This window comes from Microcaecilia unicolor, chromosome 13 (genome assembly GCF_901765095.1).
Source record: "Microcaecilia unicolor chromosome 13, aMicUni1.1, whole genome shotgun sequence".
Classification (NCBI taxonomy): Eukaryota; Metazoa; Chordata; class Amphibia; order Gymnophiona; family Siphonopidae; genus Microcaecilia; species Microcaecilia unicolor.
Window position 1 is genome coordinate 83,395,271 of NC_044043.1, and position 23,375 is coordinate 83,418,645.

A 23,375-nucleotide genomic window follows, 5' to 3' on the forward strand; every position below is an offset into this window, starting at 1 on the left:
TTAGGACAGACAAACAGGACAAACAAGAGATAAGGACAAAGAGTAGCAAAATTCTATGCAGAATCCCTAAGAGTAACAAGATTCCGGAATCCCTAAGAGTAGCAAGATTCCACGCAGCATCCCAAAGACTATTACTACTACTACTTATCATTTCTATAGCGCTACTGGATGTACGCAGCGCTGTACACTTGAACATGAAGAGACAGTCCCTGCTCGACAGAGCTTACAATCTAATTAGGACAGACAAACAGGACAAATAAGAGATAAGGGAATTACTGATGTGGGGATGATAAAATAAGGGTACTGAACAAGTGAGTAAAGGTTAGGCGTTAAAAGCAGCAACTTTACTCCCAAATTGTGCATATTTACCTCAGGAACCTCAATAATTTCCTGCCAACTGCTTTCAAGACACAGATTTGAGTCGTCCTCCTCTTCCTCCCATGAATCCTGATCAAAGTAGAGCTGCTGCGGCAGTTTGGGCAGTCCGAACATGCTGTAGCCATGCAGCCTACTCTCCAACTGCTCCATTTTGTCCAGCTCCTAGTTAAGAAAAACGCAGAAAAGGTTAAGTTGCTGAAACGTGAGACTTATTATAGCCGATGGCCGAGTATTATTCATTTCTTTCTTTCTAGTGTAAATGTGCTATCAGGATCTTCAGAGGAGGGGAAGTTGTTATGCATTTGAGGGGTTGTTCCTATATATGCAGAAAAAACACTATACCTCTGGACGTTCTTGTTATTGTGTTTTCTTGTAATGCTTTTGAGTCTTCTAATAAAGTTCTTCTATAAATTAAAAAAGGGGAGGGGCTTCACAATCACAACATGTGGCCATTAAGAAAGATTTACTAAAAACACCATATGTTACTGCTTATGTGTAAATTCAATTTATCTCTATATTTTGAAAACCTCAGCCAAGCGGCGTGGTGGAGCATGTGATTGTTCCAGCAGCCACTCTCCTATTGTCACCGGTCTTCGTAAATTTTTTTATGTTTTGTTTTTCTTATAATGCTTATTTTCTTGACTTCCTTTTGTAAGTACATACAATATTCCCTATAGCTTTCCGGAAATTTTCAGACGTGTTAAAGGTAATCGTAATTTCAAATTCTTTTACTTATCTTGAATGAGTAGGCTCCGGTATGTATTTACAAAAAGAAGTAAAGAAAACAAACATTATAAGAAAAAGAAAACATAAAAAATTAACGAAGACCGGTGACGATAGAGAGTGGCTGCTGGAACAATCACATAAGTATTAACATATGGCGTTTTTAGTGAACCTTTTTAGCTTATGTTAACATTGGGGCTTATATTATACTCTAATATCATTAATAAAAGATTAGCACATGAGCCCTTACTGCTGCCTGGTCTGTAGGTGATAAGGGTTCATGCATTAATCAGTTAGCACTTAGAAATGTGGCTGCGCTAAATGGCCACTCTCTCTCCTCCCCCCCCCCCCCCCCCCCCCCACAACAGCGCAATTTTTTTTTTTTTTTAGCATGTCAAAAGTACCACGAGATGCCTCAACACACCCCGCTGTATGCTATTTTAAGCTGCGGCATTGACACGTTTGTGCTTACCGCAGCTTGGGAAAAGGGCCCCACGGGAAGCTAAACAAAATGAAAATGTTTGCCTTCCACACCTGAAATTTAAGGCCTGTGACTGCAGGAAGCAGCTCCTAGTGCACTGACCCCTAGCTGAGGCTGGGAAGAGATATAAATCCAGGGGAAGAATCCGCCAGGAAGTTGTGAATGAAGGCTCAGGGGCAGATTGAGCACTGGGACAACAGGGCAGTGCCCGAGAGCCCAGAGCAGTAGGGGTGCCCATTCTCCCCTAGCTCTCATCTAGTTTTATCATTTTTGATAGGTGGTTAGGGGCCCGTGACAGCGCGGGGCTTTACCAGACCTACGATCAGAGATAATGGCATGCAAATTTAAGCATGCCATTCTCTCTGATCATGGGGTAGAAGTGCGGGAGGATTGTGCCTGAGCGCATCCTCCAGCACTTGTTTGACAGGTCTGGGCTCTCAAAAGCCCAGACCTGTCAAAGACAGGGGATGAAGGTCCATGGGACCAACAGACCCCAACTACCCCCGCCAAGCGACACGGGGGCTGGAGGTTCAGCGGACCTCCGGACCCCCTGACCCCCTCGCCAGCATCCCTCCAATTTCCCTGGTGGCCCAAGTAGGAAACCCCTACCCGACCCCCAGCAACAGGGGACTGGAAGTCCAGTGGACCTCCGGGTCTCCTGACCCCTCCCTAACACAGGTTCGGGGGGGCTAGAGATCTGGTGGGTCTCCAGCCCCCCTAACCCCACCTCAGCATTTCACCAATGTCCCTGGTGGCCCAGTGGGCCGCTGGTAAATCCCCCACCCACCTGGTGGTCTAGCGGCCCTTCCCCACCCCCCCCTACATGCAGTTGGAGGAGGGAGGTTGCCTCCCTCCTCTTCCATCAGCACCACCTGCAAAATGGTGGCACCCAGCCCTGCCCAGTGCATCCTGGGATGCGCTGGGTGGGGCTTCACACCATATAAGGGGGAATCAGGGCCCGGAGGTCCACTGGACCTCCAGCCCTCCAGCTCCCTGTTGCTGGGGGAAGGGGGGGTCAGGTCAGGTCGGGGTTCCTGTCAGGGCTGCTGCATTGGGGGGAATGGGGGCCAGCTACCATGCAAATGTATGCTGGACAGGGCTCACCATTCCTCCACAATGGTCTGCAAACCCTAACGCCAGCTCCGAGCGGTAGCAAATGCAGGCACTAGTGTGGCGCTAACAGCCTCTAGCGTCTGCGTTTGCTTCTGATCATCGGCCCGCAAGTGCTCAGTTCACTGTCAGTCCGCCCCAGGCTCAGGGCACCAAATGCGAGCCTTTCTTCCAACCGAGCTAGATAATGGGAGCTGGGTTCTAATTTAACTCTATAAAGACTGTCTCGAAGCAAGGAACCCAGCTTAAAAACAGGGGTTGCTGTCAAGAAAACCTCCCCCACATTACTGTTGTGGGGGTGGATTTCATAACGGAATACAGGGCTCCATAATTTTGATTATTTTGCTGACTGAATTGTCTCCAAATGATACCCTTTTTCTTTCCTATTCTGTTGCCGATAGAAAACGCTACATGAGTTTCTGATACAGATGACAGACAGAAACACAGGAGGGTGCAGGCTGTTAACTGTGCAGCCACAATGAATGCAAATGAGGGGAGCAAAGCTTAGCCAATGCGATTAACAAAAGTGACTGGGAACCATATCAAAGATGTCAGGGATTCCCCTCCTTGTTAGGGGCCTTGCTCATGACCTAGGATGTTTGGAAGATAGCCCAGAAGACTGTCCTTCAAAAGAACAGCTGGCCTGTGCGGGTGAGGGGCTGAATGGGCAAGCAATAGAGGAATGGAAATCACAGGGAGACAAGGAGAGAACGGTGTGACGCCAGGGCGACGGAGCGAGCTGCAGACTACCAGCGCAACAAAAAGGCACTTTGCAGAGGAGATAAAACCATGTCTTGACATTGTTTTATGGCATTGGGGGAGGGGGGTTAATTTCCTATCAAAGGTTTGTGTATCTCTCAAACAAGGAAAATATAGAACAGCACCAGATCCTGGCGACTATACAATTAACCATTCTATACCCAGCAATCTGAATGACTGTTATTAGCACTCTTTTCTTTTTTTTTTGTTTTTTTTTTACCTTTTTAAAAAAAAAAACTTTTAACTACTTTAAGGATAATAGCATGGAGGATTTTTTGCTCATAGACCTTTTACATGCATTTAAGATCTCTTACAACATCACCCCATGCATTACCCCCCTAATTCTTTAGAGTGTGCCACAAGTTAGGTGCCAATTAGGGATAAACAGTGGTCAGATTAATCCGCAAACGAACCTTTTCCGGAGACGGGAAGGCGGTAGAACTAGAGGACATGAATTGAGGTTGAAGGGGGGCAGACTCAGGAGAGTGGAGGAGTGACCTAGTGGTTAGGGTGGTGGACTTTGGTCCTGAGGAACTGAGTTTGATTCCCACTTCAGGCACAGGCAGCTCCTTGTGACTCTGGGCAAGTCACTTAACCCTCCATTGCCCCATGTAAGCCGCATTGAGCCTGCCATGAGTGGGAAAGCGCAGGGTACAAATGTAACAAAAATAAAATAGATACTATTGGAGATTCTACATGGAATGTTGGCTACTGTTTGAGATTCTGTTGCTACTATTGGAGATTCTACATGGAATGTTGCTACTATTGGAGATTCTACATGGAATGTTGCTATTCCACTAGCAACATTCCATGTAGAAGGCTGCGCAGGCTTCTGTTTCTGTGAGTCTGACGTCCTGCACATACATGCAGGACGTCAGACTCACAGAACCAGAAGCCTGCACGGCCACATTGGTGATCTGCAAGGGCCGACTTCTACATGGAATGTTGCTAGTGGAATAGCAACATTCCATGTAGAATTTCAAATAGCAGCAACAGTGGAGGAGTGACCTAGTGGTTAGGGTGGTGGACTTTGGTCCTGAGGAACTGAGTTCGATTCCCACTTCAGGCACAGGCAGCTCCTTGTGACTCTGGGCAAGTCACTTAACCCTCCATTGCCCCATGTAAGCCGCATTGAGCCTGCCATGAGTGGGAAAGCGTGGGGTACAAATGTAACAAAAATAAATTAATGTCAGGAAGTATTTTTTCACGGAGAGGGTGGTGGTTATGTGGAATTCCCTCCCGTGGGAGGTGGTGGAGACGAAAACGGTAATGGAATTCAAACATGCGTGGGATAAACACAAAGGAATCCTGTTTAGAAGGAATGGTTCCGTGGAATCTTAGCGGAGTTTGGGTGGCGACGCCGGTAATTGGAAACAAAACGGGAGCTGGGCAGACTTCTACGGTCTATGTCCTGATCGTGACTGAATTGATAGGGATGGGCTGGAGTGTAAATTTTAAGGGGCTTCGACGTTAGCTTCAGAACTTAGTACAATAACAGTACTGGGTAGACTTCTACGGTCTGTGCCCTGAGAATGGCAAGGACAAATCAAACTCGGGTACACATTTAAAGTATTACATACCAAAATGAGTTTATGTTGTTGGGCAGACTAGATAGACCGTACAGGTCTTTATCTGCCGTCATTTACTATGTTACTTTTTGGGGTTCTACATGGAATGTTGCTACTAATTGGGATTCTGGAATCTTGTAACTCTTTAGGATTCCAGAATCTTCAGAACTTTTAGTACAAGAACACTACTGGGTAGACTTCTATGGTCTGTGCCCTGAGAATGGCAAGGACAAATCAAACTCGAGTATAAAGTATCACATACCATGTAAAATGAGTTTACCTTGTTGGGCAGACTGGATGGGCCATACAGGTCTTTATCTGCCATCATTTACTATGTTACCACGTTACCTAACTGCACTTAGGTGCTGTTCTACAAGTTAGCACCTGAGTGCTTTAGGGGTCCTTTTACTAAGGTGTGCTGAAAAATGGGCTGCGCCAGTGTAGGCGTGTTGTTTTGAGGTGTGCAGATCCATTTTTCAGTGCACCTGTAAAAAAAACCGCCTTTTTAAAATTTTTGCCAAAAATGGACGTATGGCAAAATAAAAATTGGCGCGCATCCATTTTGGGTCTGAGACCGGAACTTACCGCCACCCACTGACTTAGCAGTAAGGTCTCATGCGGTAACCGTGCGGTAATCGTCTAAGCACGCAGAATGACGATTACCGCCCGGTTTCCACCATGCGCAGGAAAATAAAAATTAGTTTCTGGCACGCGTAGCGGACGCGCTTAGAAAAACAAAATTACCATCCGGGCCATGCGGTAACTCCAAATTGACATGCGTAGGATGCACGTAGTCGCCTATGCGGCTAAGTAAAAGGGCCCCTTAGTGCACTGTTTCCTCTAAGCTGGCCTGCCAGTGGGAGGTGCTGTTTCACTATACCATTTTCAATAGTGAGGGACAGGCAAGCTCAATAGGATGATGGTGGTGAGTGAGGGATGCAGCTGGATGCCTCCTCAGTACAACCGGACGGGGGGGGGTGGGGGGTAGGGGCTAGCTGCATTAGAGGTTCTCTGATCCAGGGTCTCCCTATGTCCTGTGCCTGGGCTAGGGGTACCTTGGACCATATAGCCTTTATGTAGGGACTAAGAAAAAAGGCCTGTTTCTCAAACCAATGAAACGGGCGCTAGCATGTTGTTTTCAAGAACAGGGGCAGTATCGTGCAATGGGGCGTGCTATCGACAACATTGCCCCCACATCAAATTTTAAAAAAATAAAAAACGGGAGTAAAATTAGAAATCCCAGAAATGGCACAGAAAACTTTTTGGACTTCTTGCATAAGCACCCTATTATAAAATCAGATCCCAAAAACTTATTGGTCTACCTGAAGCGCTGCTTTTGTCCAGATTGGCAGGCAGGAGTTGTTCCTTTAAAGGGACTGGCAAGGAGGGCGGGGAATACACAGAACGAAGTCCTGCAAGGCAAGGTGTAGCTTTTGCAGCCCTGAGCTGCTGCTGGGTTATTGTGAGGCTTGCAGCGGGTCCGGTGGGCACACCGCCTGTCAGTCTGCAAAATGACAGCCGGTGCACTGCGCGAGACAGAGTGAAGGTAGGCGGTGGGCAGGCGCGCTTGGTGTGGGCACACGAGTGTCGCGATTCTTTGAGACCACGCGCTTGGTGTGGATAACTCCTCTTTTCTTCTTTGTAATTACCCGCCCTCGACGTAATCACGTTTTGACGCAAGGGCGGGCCAGAGAGAGATGGTTACAGACCTACGAACTAACGAACCCTTCTCTGAAGCCACGGAGTCAGCTTCAGAACGTTGAGGGTGTGTTTTATTATAGTAGAGATGGGAATTGAGCTGACTTGGGTGACAAGTCCTCTGAGGTGAAGTGATGTCTTCACCTCAAATGATCCGGAAGTAAATTCAAAGGAATGCAAAGCAAGTAAAGAAAAAATGCAAAAATACTGAGGTTAACTTGCTGAGAGATACAGTAGAATTTGTTTATTTTAGGTTTTGCTCCTTTGGAGGGGATGTTGTGCTTTTTGTTGGGTTTTCAGTGTTTTTGTTTTGTTGTGTCTAATTACATTTTTTTTGTCTCTCTTCTGTGGAAGCAAGTGACTTCTCTTATTTGGGTTCTAGCCAGCACTATGCACCAATTTCCAGGTGGCAGGGTAACCTGGTGCCCAAGGAATTTTCCACCGCCTGATGGGACTATTTTGGAGGTTCAAGATCAAATGGCACAGTGCCCCCCTCCAAAAGCGGGTATCACAGGACTCACTGAACCAAATCTATCCCACTTCCAAGGCATCCCACATCCGTCCCGCATCCAAGGTCTTTTTTAAAACTCTGATTCTATTTGTCTAAGCCCTTCCTCTTGCAGAGTTAACATCTGTTACTCATTACACGGGTGCATTTAAAAAGCAGACTATTACAGGCAAAAAGAAACAAACCAAATTATAGGAGTGAAATGAAGGCTTTTTCTTCTTAATGGTAGCACTGTTTGGGTTATCAGCTTTGAAGCTAGATGCTTGATAAGACATTGATTTGGCCTTTGCAGGCAACAGTCCGGGCAGGATCAAATTGAGAGCTGACAACATGTTACAGGCTGCTTGTTATCACCTGCAAGTCATGTTTTCATCCTCCCTGTCTAAATACAACAAAAGGCAGCCCGTGACTCATGGAGACCTTTTTTTTTTTCTCATTTTGACCCATTAGCAACCCAGACTAGCTCAGCTATAGAAGAGGGGAGAAGGCTGTTTGATAATCCAAGCAAACACATTTGAAACCTTACTGAACAAATAACACCTCCTGAGGTCCTGAGGTGTGAAAACCTCACCTTTAGTACACAAAACACTGCCACAGAACTGGGATACTTCTTTAAGGTGGGTGTCAACATTTAGATGCACCTTTCTTGAATCTACAGTCTTAAGATAAGTTGTTGTTATTATTAATAGATTTGAATTCTGAAAAGTGGAAATATTTTTTTTTATTTTGCGTATGTGCACTAACGATGGTAACTGTGGTGAAATTATTGTATCTACAACAAAAAAAATAGTGATCAATCCAAACTCACTAGTATGTTCAGGGAATCTACATGGCTTTTCATCACATTTAATTATACATGTCCAATGACAGGAGGAAAAAAGGACCTCAGCTGATGCTGAAACCAAGATACTGGTTCACATGAACTGCATAATTGAGCGTTCTTAGCTCAACTGCATTCAATCATAGGCTCCAAAACACCTCCATATCGGATATATGGGGTGAAATTATTGTAACCATACTCCAATGGGTTATGTTGTGGATGCCCATTTGAAGGCCCGTCTCATAATTGTATTCTTTAGTTTTGTATTTCTTTTAAAGTTTTTATTAACAAATATAAAACAAAACAAAAAGCAAACAAACACAAACAACAATAAAGAAATAAGACAGCGTGGCATACGTGAATATACTGATCAACCCAAAAAGAGTGCAACCAGCACATGGAAACCAGGAAATCAGCCACAACTGAGGTAGAAACTTCGCAACATGGCGATGTTGTTATATTTTGTATTTATTTAGGTTTCTTATTTGGATGTTTATTTTAAGAAAGGAACACAGGTGCATAAGTTTTATTATAAAAATTAGCCTCGGAATGTAGCCACCCGCATTTATACCTGCTCTGAGCCTCGCACAAATGTTCTGGCAAATTGTAGGTGTATCCACGCATATTTTATGTAATATACGGGTATAAATCACAGCTCAGCTCCCAGGGACCTCTATGCTTAACCCAGGTCAAAGTAGGTGCACAGAGGCTAGGAACACACATATGTATCTACGTGTATCCCATGTATCTGTGTATAAAGATCTACGGTACCTGTGGCTATACCTTATAAAATTACCCCTATGCTCTCTGCGGAAGGGACTTATCACAGAATACCTACGACCAGTGTTGCATATGTCCGACAGCATAATAAAGGAGGAATTTGATAACTGGGTGTCCCAAGGAAGGCACGCCAATGCCAAATGCCAATTCTATAATGGGCATCTGTATGCCAAGACGCCATCATTGAATACTAGCGTAAAGTCAGCGTTGAGCACGCCTAAACGACCAGACGGAAATGCTTGCGCCCAAACGTTCCATGGTTTGGCGTAACTTATGGTATTCTATCACTACACACGTAAGGTGTAGACATTCCTATGCCCCTCCCATGCAGGGTTGCCAACTGGATCCAGATTCACTGACAGGGTTGATCCAGTCCTGGGCTTACTCCATCGCATGCAGGGACTTGCGGTTCCGATTTCCTCACTGGATTCTCTAAGGGGCCCCTTTTACTAAGCCGTGGTAAAAAGTGGCCTGCGCTAGTTTTGGCGCATGAATTTGCTACGTGCTGGGCCATTTTCTACTGTGGCGGGGAAAAAGGCCTTTTTAAAAAAAACGGGGCAGTAAATGGCCATGCTACTACTACTACTACTACTTAACATTTCTAGAGCGCTACTAGGGTTACACAGCGCTGTACAAATTAACAATTAAGGACGGTCCCTGCTCGGAAGAGCTTACAATCTAAAGGACGAAATGTCAAGTTGGGGTAGTTAAGTTTTCCTGAGAAGAGGTGTAGTGATTAGGTGCCGAAGGCGACATTGAAGAGGTGGGCTTTGAGCATTGATTTGAAGATGGGTAGGGAGGGGGCACGGCGTATGGGCTCAGGGAGTTTGTTCCAGGCATGGGGTGAGGCGAGACAGAAGGGGCGGAGCCTGGAGTTGGAGGTGGTGGAGAAGGGTACTGAAAGGAGGAATTTGTCTTGAGAGCGGAGGTTACGGGTAGGGACGTAAGGGGAGATGAGGGTAGAGAGGTACGGAGGGGCCGCAGATCGAGTGCATTTGTAGGTGAGTAAGAGAAGCTTGAACTGTATGCGGTATCTGATTGGGAGCCAGTGGAGTGACTTGAGGAGAGGGGTGATATGAGTATATCTGTTAAGGCGGAAGATAAGACGTGCGGCAGAGTTTTGGATGGACTGAAGGGGGGATAGATGGCTACGTGGGAGGCCGGTCAGGAGTAGGTTGCAGTAGTCAAGGCGAGAGGTAATGAGAGAGTGGATGAGAGTTCGGGTGGTGTGCTCGGAGAGGAAGGGGCGAATTTTATAATAAAGTTAGCATGAGGCTATTTATTATTATTATTTGTAGCACTTGTATCCCACATTTTCCCACCAATTTGCAGGCTCAATGTGGCTTACATTTGCCGTAATGGCGGTTGCCATTTCCGGGTAACAGAAATTACAAATAGTATTGCGTTAAGGTGCTTACATTCATGGTAATCGAACATGGACTATAACATGAATGGAACAGATTATGGTGTATATATACATCACGTGGTTACGTATATGGTAGAGAAGAATGCGTTATGGTATTTCAAGTAGGTACCGAGTAATAAATAGGGTTGTAACATTCCTTGGGTCATCGACTATAAAGAGGTCCTATTCAGTCCATGGTTTAAAGTGGTCTCTTACTTGATCATTAAATTCAACGATTTTAATCAGTCATGTGATAAGAGATCGGTTTTGTACAGATTGTGTATATTGTTGTTGTTTAGTCTTTAGGATGGATGCTTATTGTATGCCTTCTTGAAAAGATCTGTTTTCAATAGTCTTCGGAAGATAGTTGGGTCTTGTGTTGTTTTTATGGTCTTCGGTAGTGCGTTCCATAGCTGCGTGCAGATGTAGGAGAAACTGGTAGCGTATGTGGATTTATATTTTAGTCCTTTGCAGTTAGGATAGTGGAGATTGAGGAATGTGCGTGATGATCTTTTTGCATTCCTAACAGGTAAGTCTATAGGGTCTGACATGAAGGTCGGAGCTTCTCCGTGAATGATTTTGTGGACTAGGGTGCCTGAGCTCTTACCCTCACCTGTTTAGAAGGCGATAAAGGCTCACGCACTACTCGTGCGGTAATCAGGCAGCACGCGGCAATATGGCCATGATGCTGATTACTGCCGGGAACACCCCCAGGGTGGAAACAGAAAATTATTTTCTACTGCATGTCAACTTCGGAACTGCCGCCGGGTGCCCACGCTACCCTGGCGGTAGGGTTCATTTGGCGCACGCTACCCACGCATTAGCTTTACCACGGCTTAGTAAAAGGACCCTATGAAAAGCAAGACTACAGGTCCCTGCATGCACTGGGGTAAACCCAGGACTGGATTAACCCTGTTGGCTGAATCTGGATCCAGTTGGTAACCCTCCCATGCCCCACCCATAGATACACCCCTTGTTGATATGCACTAATGCACAGTAGCGCATAGTACGCATACATGAATACCTGTTAATTAAGTCTGTATTTACATGCGTACAGCACCCATAACCACACACATACAGATCCTGCCCTTAAAGTGATCTTGGCCGGGCCTAGATTTCTGCCTCCAATCTTTTGTAACTCTGTCTAGATGTAGACTGACTCACAACTGCAGCATCTATCAATACATCATAAGTACATAAATATTGCCACACTGGGACATACCAAAGGTCCATCAAGCCCAGCATCCTGTTTTCAGCAGTGGCCAATCCAGGTCACAAGTACCTGGCAGAAACCCAAACAATAGCAACATTCCATGTAGAACCCCAAAGAGTAGCAAGATTCTAGAATTCTAAAGAACAACAAGATCCCATGCAGAATTTCAAAGTGTAGAAACATTCCATGTAGAACCCCAGAGAGTAGCAAGATTCCATTCAGAATCCCAAGTATATAAGTGCTGCCATACTGGGACAGACCGAAGGTCCATCAAGCCCAGCATCCTGTTTCCAACAGTGGCCAATCCAGGTCACAAATGCCTGGCAAGATCCCGAAAAAGTTTAATACATTTTATGCTGCCTACCCCAGAAATAATCAAAAAATATAGCAAAAAATGGCAACCATCCACCACTTATAATTTGAACCATACACAACAAACTGTCAGTGGAGCAGCTCACACTTATTTATGCTTTAATGAGGGGATGTCTCATACTGTCACACAGGCACTTCTTTTTTGTGCTTCCTTAAAGCCTCAGCTTTAGTGACTCAGTTATAATCATCGACTACCCCCAACCACCGATAGTATCCCAGAAATAAGCAGTGGATTTTCCCCCCGAGTCATTTCAATAATGGTCTATGGACTTTTTCTTTAGAAAGCCATCCAAACCTTTTTTAAACCCCACTAAGCTAACCGCCTTTACCACATTCTCTGGCAACGAATTCCAAAGTTTAGTTACATGTTGAGTGAAGAAAGATTTTCTCAGATTTGTTTTAAATTTACTACTTTGTAGCTTCATTGAATGCCCCCCCAGTCCTAGTATTTTTGGAAAGAGCAAACAAACGATTCACGTCTACCCGTTCCATTCCACTCATTATTTTATATATCTGCATCATATCTCCCCTCAGCTGTCTTTTCTCCAAGCTGAAGAGCCCTAGCCACTTCAGCCTTTCCTCATAGGGAAGTTGTCCCATCCCCATCAAATAATTAAAATCTGAAAATACTGTGTTCATATAGATTTGAGCCAACATTTGGATTAAAAATAATTCAGACCAGGTCCAAGTGACTTCTGAATATCCAAGTACCGTAATACCTCGGTTTTCGTTGACTTCGGTTATCGTCAGTTTTTGTCGTTTTTTTCGCGAAAAATTTGTCTCGGATTTCGTCGGCGTGCCCATGTGACCTCGCTGCTAATTTTGTGAAAACAAAGAGCGCCCCACGCGTTCTCCTGCTCAGTGTGGCGTTGTTTTTGCCCAGGATGTGTGCTTGAGAGAGATTTTGAAGGGTTTGAGACTTCCCCTGATACCCTACACATTGCCTCGGTTTTTGTCAGTTTCGGATTTTGCCGATTGTTTTCGGACGGATTATCGACGAAAACCGAGGTATCACTGTGTACTGGATTCCTTCATTCACAGACCCAAACTGAACGGGAAGATTCACCCAACCTTCTTATATAGATAACCTACCCTTCCAAATGGTCCAGTAGTACCAGCTCCAAACAAGCCACTGAAGCGGCTGGCAGCTCTGTTCTTCCAAGTGTCAATACCGTTATTGGGAAGGGAGCAGCTAAACCCCTGCAATGAATCTTGGACAGGGATACTTGATTCGCCAAAGAATTCATTCATGTTCTTCCTTCTCCTTCCAGGGGCCTGGAATAAAAAAAACAAAAAAATCAGACAATGGGAAGATGCTACCAAAACAGAATAAAAAGTGAAAGAGAATATCTATAGCTAAACGCTATGGCCTGAGTTCAAGAGCTGCACGGCAGTTGCAGACACTGGTGAATAAGAATAGGAACGTTTGTTACATAAGCATTTAAATAAAACTCGCACTATGGAATCCAAGGTAACCAAAAATAAAGCTTAGCACATTTACCCCAATCAAATTCATGTATTAGCATAGGAGCCAACTTTTCAAAATGATTGGGGGTGCTGAATTTTTTTTTTTTACAGGTGGTGCATTCCTCCCTCCCCTTCCTCCTCATCCCCCCTCCCTCCCCCTCACCCCCTTCCTCCCCCTTCATCCCCCTCCCCCCTCCACCTCCCTCCAAGTTCCAGGCCCCCTCCCTCCAAGTTTCAGTCCCTTCGTGTTCCAGGTCCCCCTCCCTCTCTCCTTTTCCCTCCCCCCTCCCTCCCTCCGAGTTCCAGGGTCGTTGTCCCTCCCTTCCTTCGAGTTCCAGGCCCCCTCCCTCCGAATTTTAAACGTCATCTATCTTACCTCGTCGGGGTTACGGCGGCAACAGTGGTAAAAAGCGTGCAGGCTCGGCGCTTACTTCAGTTTTCCCTTCTCTCTCTGGTCCCCAGAGCTGAGAGAGAGAGAAGGGAAAACTGAACTAAGCGCTGAGCCTGCACACTTTTTACCACTGCTGCCGCCGTAACCCCGACGAGGTAAGATAGATGACTTTTAAAATTCGGAGGGAGGGGGCCTGGACCTTGAAGGGAGGTTGGAGGGAGGGAACGAACTTCCGGTGGGTGAAATATTGGGGGTGCTCAAGCACCCACAGCACCCACGGAGTCGGCGCCTATGTGTATTAGTGCAAAGCATAAATCAGAGCCTAAATTGTAAGAATAGTTTTAGAAACACTGAACACAATCAGAACACTATTTAGGCTCAATAACAAATGTATTTTTAAGTGCTGGCTGTGGCCTTTAAAAAAATCGCGTGTATTCAGTGTCGTTATCTGCACAGGTAGCAGCACTGCATACGAATACCACTGGATTCTATTTATGGTGCTCAAAACTGTGTGCGCAAATTTGGGCATGTCCCAATTTGCATGCACAATTTAATCGAGTAACGAGCCAATCAGCACCAATAATTGGGCACTAACAAATTACTGGCGTTAATTGGCAACGATTTAGATTTACGCGCACATCGTAAGCGCTATTCTGTAAAGACGCGTGTGTAAATCTTTTAGCTTGCAACTGAAAAAGGGTGTGACCATGGGAGGGGTGTGGGCGGATCAGGGGCATCCACTAAAGATGCCTGAAGTATTATAGGATCGGCACCATGTATAGAATAGCGCTCAACACGCAGTTGTTTTTTTTGGCGCCCAAATTTGGGTGCCATTTACTGAATCTAGTCCAGGGGCGTCCAACCTTGGCCCTCACCAGGTTGGGTTTTTAGGATTTCCCCAATGACTGTGCATACAAAGGAGGCAGTACACGCAAACAGATCTCATGCATAGTCATTGGGGAAATCCTGCAGCCCTCAAGGTCCAAGGTTGGACAACCCTCCATAATGGCAATATTCAGTCACTATGGGCCCGATTGTATATATGGCGCCTAAAATTAACACCCAGTAGGCAATTATGCCTAAGCATATTTTAAATACCGCGTATAAATCTACGCGTGGTATTTAGAATGTACTTAGGTGTAGTTTATGCGAGTAAATTTATGCGTGGCCATTTACACCAACGAAAAGCTGGTGTAAATCCTTTCGCATAGATTTATGCACACTAGCCCATCCTATGTAATAATTCTCACCACCAACGTTCTAATGTGGGACTGCCTGTGTCCGTGGCTCCTGGAGTTGCTGAGCTAGGCTCTGTAGCCAGGATGATGTCAGTAACAGCTGATTCCCAGGCAGGGGGAGGAGTACTCCTCCTCCCCCTAGCTGGGAATCAGCTGTCAGTGCACCGCTCAGGTGCTATATATAGAATCCAGCCCTTAAGTGCTAATTTTCTTGCATTTATGTGTGCAAAGGACACGTAACCACAGCCACTACAGCCAAATAGTCGACGGTGGCGATAAACATTTTCCTGACCACCATCGGCATTATGCCTAGAAATTCAATGCTGGGCCATGTCCAGGCTCTGGGCACTGAATATCTGTGTTTGTGGAGCCAGATACACCATAGCCTGCTAAGGGGCCCTTTTACTAAGGTCCGTACGCACCTACGTGTGTCCAACGCACGTCAAATTGGCGCTACCGCATACCCCGGGTGGTAATTCCAACTTTTGGCGTGTGCCCAAAACACATGGTAGAAATATTTCTACTGCGCGGTGCTTACCGGGGGGGGGGGGGGGGGGGGGGGGTAAATCAGCAGCTTACACGCGTTGAACCCTTACCGCTAAGTCAACGGGTGGCGGTAAGGTCTAAGGCCGAAAATGGACACGTGCTGGTTTTAGTTTTGCCGCACGACTGTTTTCCGGCACACAAAAAAAAAATGCCTTTTTTCCAGGCACGATGAGGAAATTGGCCAGCGCACATCCAAAACATGCGTCTAAACCAGCGAAGGGCACTTTTAGGTGCACCTTAGTAAAAGGGCCACTAATTGCAATATTCAGCACTTATTTATTTGCATGTATTTATTTATCAGGATTTATTACCTGCTTTTATGGAGAGATTCACCCAAGGCGGTATACAGCTGGTACAGTTTAACATAAAACTTACAATTTTGTTAACAGCATAACAATAGTAAAATGGCCAAGTATAAATATAGTACATAAGTAATGCCACACTGGGAAAAGACCAAGGGCCCATCGAGCCCAGCATCCTGTCCACGACAGCGGCCAATTCAGGCCAAGGGCACCTGGCAAGCTTCCCAAACGTACAAACATTCTATACAATCAAGCCATTGTGACATCACTAATGAGGTTGGCTCTTATTGGTGGAATGAGCCACTATGACATCACAATAGGTTAAATCACTGCTCTATGTAATAAAAGTGAGCCAAGTAGAGGACATAAGTACATAAGTAATGCCACACTGGGAAAAGACCAAGGGTCCATCGAGCCCAGCATCCTGTCCACGACAGCGGCCAATTCAGGCCAAGGGCACCTGGCGAGCTTCCCAAACGTACAAACATTCTATACAATCAAGCCATTGTGACATCACTAATGAGGTTGGCTCTTATTGGTGGAATGAGCCACTATGACATCACAATAGGTTAAATCACTGCTCTATGTAATAAAAGTGAGCCAAGTAGAGGACATAAGTAATGCCACACTGGGAAAAGACCAAGGGTCCATCGAGCCCAGCATCCTGTCCACGACAGCGGCCAATCCAGGCCAAGGGCACCTGGCGAGCTTCCCAAACGTACAAACATTCTATACAATCAAGCCATTGTGACATCACTAATGAGGTTGGCTCTTATTGGTGGAATGAGCCACTATGACATCACAATAGGTTAAATCACTGCTCTATGTAATAAAAGTGAGCCAAGTAGAGGACATAAGTAATGCCACACTGGGAAAAGACCAAGGGCCCATCGAGCCCAGCATCCTGTCCACGACAGTGGCCAATCCAGGCCAAGGGCACATGGCGAGCTTCCCAAACGTACAAACATTCTATACAATCAAGCCATTGTGACATCACTAATGAGGTTGGCTCTTATTGGTGGAATGAGCCACTATGACATCACAATAGGTTAAATCACTGCTCTATGTAATAAAAGTGAGCCAAGTAGAGGACATAAGTAATGCCACACTGGGAAAAGACCAAGGGCCCATCGAGCCCAGCATCCTGTTCACGACAGTGGCCAATCCAGGCCAAGGGCACCTGGCGAGCTTCCCAAACGTACAAACATTCTATACAATCAAGCCATTGTGACATCACTAATGAGGTTGGCTCTTATTGGTGGAATGAGCCACTATGACATCACAATAGGTTAAATCACTGCTCTATGTAATAAAAGTGAGCCAAGTAGAGGACATAAGTAATGCCACACTGGGAAAAGACCAAGGGCCCATCGAGCCCAGCATCCTGTCCACGACAGTGGCCAATCCAGGCCAAGGGCACCTGGCGAGCTTCCCAAACGTACAAACATTCTATACATGTTATTCCTGGAATTGTGGATTTTTCCCAAGTCTATTTAGTAGCGGTTTATGGACTTGTCTAACCCCTTTTTAAACTCTGCCAAGCTAACCGCCTTCACCACATTCTCCGGCAACGAATTCCAGAGTTTAATTATGCGTTGGGTGAAGAAAAATTTTCTCCGATTTGTTTTAAATTTACTACACTGTAGTTTCATCGCATGCCCCCTCGTCCTAGTATTTTTGGAAAGCGTGAACAGACGCTTCACATCCACCTGTTCCACTCCACTCATTATTTTATATACCTCTATCATGTCTCCCCTCAGCCGTCTCTTCTCCAAGCTGAAAAGCCCTAGCCTCCTTAGTCTTTCTTCATAGGGAAGTCGTCCCATCCCCGCTATCATTTTAGTCACCCTTCGCTGCACCTTTTCCAATTCTGCTATATCTTTCTGCAGGATCTAATTTAGTATTCCCAATTATTATACAATAAGTGAGGTAGATCAGCTATGGAACACTGTATAACAACAGGACTGACTTTTATGTGGCCTATTTATGCAGCTACCTCGGCTGGTTAAGTGCTCAAAATAGCTGTTTTGAGTTTGGCACTAACTGGTCGTTTTCACTGGCACACCATGTCATAACGAGCAGACACACTCAGTCCTGCTTTTACCCTGCTGCATGTCTGGTTTGTAGTTCTGGTTGTCCCGTTGAGTTTCTCAAGAAAATCAAAACTACAAAAATCAATGCAATAGGGTACAAAACCAGGACTGGATTAGTCCGTTTCTTATGACATGGAGTCAGCTAGGAATCATTCCAGGTTGCCACCTATCATCTGTATCTTGTCATAATTCCTGTAGAATCCAGCTGCTGATCTTAAAATTGTCACCTGAACGGATATCACCCCGTAAACATGAGCTCCATGCCTTCCGCACTGGATGGAATCTCCAGCGGTTCTTTTGTCTTATCTGTTCTGCATTTGTGTGCCTGAGAATCCTTTTACTGGAGCAGAATCTCCAGTGAATCAAACTCTCCATCCAAAAGCTCAATTTTTCTCTCGGCAAACCAAAGCCCTCAAAAAACAGGATGGGGGGGGGGGGGGAGGGACAGAACGCTGCTATTCTATCCAGCAATGCTAATGACAAGAAGAATTCCACATCTCACACCGAAATGAACCTACAAGGTAACCACTCGGCTGCATTCGGCATACAATCCATTACAGAAGTCTAAATACCTACTCACCTATGATGCAGAACCATATTTAGCAACTTGAAAAGCGTGCCGATTTGCTTCTTGCCTCTATTAGATTGATGATCAGAGTAAAACTACATCCCTTTACTTATCAGCATCCAGTGGAGGCGACAGCTTAGACACAAAAGACAGCTCGCTGTCTTCCTGCAGTTGGCAGCTTTCCAAACCAGCAGCACACATCTTTGTTGAGGGTACTGGAGGAGGGTGGGAGAAGGGGGCGGGGATGGGTGGAAGGGGGTTGTGTCAACACTGGGTAGAAGTCTGTAGTCATTAAAGCTGATTACATTGCTGAGTGCAGTGTTTGTGATGTCATGGTAATGACAAATTCCTCACTTTGATTTCACCTTCTGCCTTGCGTGAGGCCCTACTGTCACTGGCAGAAAGTGGGAAAAGAATACAGAAGCAGCACACTGGAGGAAGAAAGGGTAGTCCCATGGAAAAAAAGAAAAATGAGGTGTTTCCAAGACTCAGCACTTTACAGCAACCAGTGTCTGCTATGTTCACAAAAGATGCCCAGCCTATGTCAATAAAGCTTTTTTAGTTTCAACAAGAATTCTGTGTTCTACAAATCACTTCTTAACCTCCCAGTTTTGAAACATTCGTATATTTGACCCGTCTAAGCAATGTCAATATCATAAAAAATTGAACTGGCATTACAATAGAACACGTGAAAGGAACAATACTACTTGTGTTCCCAGAATATTTTTAGATCCCATTTCTTTAGTTCGGTTTAGTGCTAGATTGTAAGCTCTTTGAGCAGGGACTGTCTCTCTATGTCAAATGTTCAGCGCTGCGTGCGTCTGGTAGCGCTATGTAAATGCTATTAGTAGTAGTAGATTTCCACTCCGCTTCTGTTCACAGTTATTTGATTTCTTCTGTATTTTACAGTTCTTCGGTATCTCTTAGAAACATAGAAACATGACGGCAGATAAGGACCATATGACTCATCCAGTCTGCCCATCCTCTGTAACCCTTTTCCTAAGTGATTCCACATGCTTATCCCATGCCTTTTTACATTCTGGAACAGTCCTCGACTCCATAACCTCCACCGGGAAGCCATTCCACGCTTCCACCACCCTTTCTGTGAAATAATACTTCCTTAGATTACTCCTAAACCTATTCCCTCTTAACTTCGTCATATGCTCCCTCATTCCAGATTTCTCCTTCATTTGAAAAAGGCTCTCTTCCTGTACATAAATGCCCTTGAGATATTTAAACGTCTCTATCATGTCTCCCTCCTCTCTTCCAGCGTATATATGTTGAGGTTCATAAGCCTGTCCCTATAATTTTTGCATTCAAGACCGTTTACTAATTTCGTAGCCGCCTTCTGGACCGACTCCATCCTGTTTATATCTTTCTGTAGGTGCGGTCTCCAGAACTGCACGCAGTACTCCAAATGGGGCCTCATTAGAGACTTATACAACAGCACTATCACCTCCTTTTTCCTGCTGGTCATGCCTCTCTTTATGCACCCAAGCATCCTTCTGGCTTTGACCGTTGCTTTTTCTACTTCCTACGGCATGCTCCCTTGTCTGTTAATATTGCCTCCATACAGAGAACATCTCAGTTTCTTTGGGGCACTACAGTTTGAAGGAAATAATGTGGGTAAACCTAGGGTTCTTCCGTCTGGTATCTCAGTTAACCTACATCTTAAGCAGGGGGAGCCTTCAACAATATCAGCTCGACAGTGAAGTGAAAGTGAGTGACCCCAAAGTTATTTTCCGAGTCATTTTCCGACCCCTATCATCAATACAAGTTGAAGCCTTTAGCATCTAATCCCAGTTGGCACTGGGTATCTGGTTACCATGAGATCTAAATACAAGCTAGTTCCTGGGCTACTAAGGCTTTAATAAAGCCATCTTTTGGGCTAGGACAGGATTAAACCAGGCTTTCTTTTGGGCTGATGCTCAGAACCTAACACCGGGTGCTGGGCTAGCGCTGGTATTAATTTGTGAAGAATGTTCAGAGGGCTCTAGCACAGGAAACAATATGAGCGCCAAAGATTAGAGTGAATAGTAATTAAATATAGTCGAGCGGATGTTAATGAGGTCATTTCCTTTCTCTCCTCAATGATCAGAGAACAGCGCACAAAACAAAGTTGCCCTTACCACTGGAAATCTAACACCATCTTGGAGCTGGCGTTGGGGTGTTTGAAGAAAGGATTGCCCATGATTTTCTCCTTAAAATCTGCAGGTTTTGATTGAATTTAGAAGCGGAAGACCATGCAAAGCCTCTAAGTCAGTGATGGCGAACCTTTCAGAGACCAAACAGCAACCCCAAATCTAATTATTTATCGCAAAGTGCCAAGAGGGCAATTTAACCTCCCTCCAAACTTTAAAAGTCATCTATCTTACCTCGTCGGGGTTAGGGTGGCAGCAGCGGTAAAAAGCATGCAGGATCGGCTCCCTGCTTACTTCAGTTTTTAGTTTTCCCTTCTCTCTCTCTCAGCTCTGGTCCCGCCCTCATTCCCTGTTTCCGCAAGGGCGGGACCAGAGCTGAGAAAGAGAGAGAGAGAAGGGAAAACTGAACTAAGCGTGCCGAGCCTGCATGCTGCCGCCCTAACCCCGTCGAGGTAAAATAGATGACTTTTAAAATTCGGAGGGAGGGGGCCTGGAACTCGAAGGGAGGAGGGAACGAACTTCCGGTGCGTGAACGAACTTCCGGTGGGTCTCTTCTCCGCTCCAACACAACTTTGAACTGCTAGCGCGATCGCGCCAGCAGTTCATAGTGGCAGTACGACTCTGGCTGAGGCGACGGCGTGCGTGCCAACAGAGAGGGCTTTGCGTGCCCTCTCTGGGACGCGTGCCATAGGTTCGCCAGCACTGCTCTAAGCACTGGGAGTGAGAAGCACATCTGTGTGAATCTGAGCAAAGCTCAAAATGAAAGCTGGCTCCTGTTTTTGGCACTTAAATATAAGCCTTCCAGTGGAAAAAAAAACTGGAAGGCTTATATTTAAAGGTACAGAGGAATGGTGCCAATGCACGCTTTACTTCTGGGTTTGCCTGGGCTTACTGCGAAACTCTTATGCTCATGTGCAAAGCACATTCTTCCCCCTTACTTTCAGTCTCACAGCGCAGATAGGGCCCCTTTTACAAAGCGGCAGTAAGCCTGTGCTAAAAAGAAAGTTCCGCCAGGCTACCGCATCAGCCCGGCAGTAGTTCCCACCCCCCAGCACGTGTCATATCCGTGCGCTGCCCAGTTACTGCCAGGTTAGCATGGGAGCCCTTACCACCACTTCAATGGGTGACGGCAACGGCTCCCTGAAAAAAAGAAAGACCTACCCTTTACCTGCTGCGGTAAAAGGGGGCCTTGGCGCGGGTCAAAAATACACGCTGATGCCAGCGCAGGCCCCCTTTTGCCGCAGCTTGGTAAAAGGGGCCCATAATATTTGCATGCAATTATTGAGCATTCGGGAGCTATTTTTCTATGCTGTTCCTGAATTATTCCCAGGCGCTGTTCACTATAACGCCGGAGTTCTGAACATTGGCTTATTTCAGCTGCAACTGTGGTCAATGGGCCTTCATTAAAGGGACAGGCAGCAGTTTCTTTCACAGGTAAACATAAGTATTGCCATACTGGGAAAGACCAAAGGTCCATCGAGTCCAGCATCCTGTTTCCAACAGTGGCCAATCCAGATCACAAATACCTGGCAAGATCCCAAAAAGTACAAAACATTTTATACTGCTTATCCCAGAAATAGTGGATTTTCCCCAAGTCCATTAAATAATGGTCTATGGACGTTTCCTTTAGGAAGCCGTCCAAACCTTTTTTAAACTCCGCTAAGCTAACCGCCTTTACCACATTCTCTGGCAAGGAATTCCAGAGTTTAACTACACGCTGAGTAAAGAAAAATTTTCTCCGATTCGTTTTAAATTTACTACATTGTAGCTTCATCGCATGCCCCCTAGTCCTAGTATTTTTGGAAAGCATGAACAGACGCTTCACATCTACCCGTTCAACTCCACTCATTATTTTATAGACCTCTATCATATCTCCCTTCAGCTGCCTTTTCTCCAAGCTGAAGAGCCCTAGCTGCTTTAGCCTTTCCTCATAGGGAAGTCGTCCCATCCCCTTTATCATTTTTGTCGCCCTTCTCTGCACCTTTCTAATTCCACTATATCTTTTTTGAGATACGGCAACCAGAATTGAATGCAATATTCGAGGTGCGGTCGCACCATGGAGCGATACAAAGGCATTATAACATCCTCATTTTGTTTTCCATTCCTTTCCTAATAATACCTGAAGTCATGATGTCAACACCTCTGCTTTAAATGAAACAAGCAAACTTCTGAGAAACGTGTATTTACTGGATCGAATTACCTTGTTACCGGACATAAAAACAGTAAAACCAAGACCTTACAGGGCTAGATTTAAAATTATGTTTGATTTTCACGGTCCTCAGATAATATGGGCCAGAGTATGAATAATGAATAAGTTAGTCCTTTACACACCTTTGAGCAGGGCAGACATTCAGGGGCCCAGGGCAGAAACTGGGGAGGGGGCTCAAAAGCTGGTCTTCAGCCTATGCCCTCTTCAGCTTGAGGCAGATTTGGGGGCCCCCTCTAGCATGGGGGCCCAGGGCAATTACCCTGTTTGCCTCCCCCTACCGCCAGCCCTGCCTTTGAAACCTCTGGTCCTCTCAAGTCCATGAGCCATTATTAGGATGGACTTTGGGAAAATCTACCGCTTATTCCTAGGACTTTGGGAAAATCTACCGCTCATTCCTAGGATCTCGCCAGGTACTTGTGACCTGGATTGGCCACTGTTGGAAACAGGATACTGGGCTTGATGGTAGCATCATATCTATGTTAGTTGAATGTTCTAATGCATGCTGATTAGATATATCATTAGTATTTTGCTAACACTGTATTATATCTCTGGTATTTGAATTTCAGTGCTGTTAAATGTGTATATTTTTGATACTGTTTCATGTT

General features: G+C 45.4%; 1 protein-coding gene across 2 annotated transcripts in view; it reads right to left on the reverse strand.

Moving 5' to 3' along the window:
* PLEKHG5 (pleckstrin homology and RhoGEF domain containing G5) overlaps positions 1-23,375 on the reverse strand; it is a 197,965-nt gene that overhangs the window by 31,943 nt on the left and 142,647 nt on the right. For both annotated transcript variants that reach the window (XM_030222518.1, XM_030222519.1), the window contains exons 8-9: positions 12,908-13,090; positions 370-540 (exon numbers count right to left, since the gene is read on the reverse strand). In XM_030222518.1, coding sequence (XP_030078378.1) covers positions 370-540; positions 12,908-13,090 — 354 coding nt within the window. The remainder of the gene's footprint in view (positions 1-369; positions 541-12,907; positions 13,091-23,375) is intronic.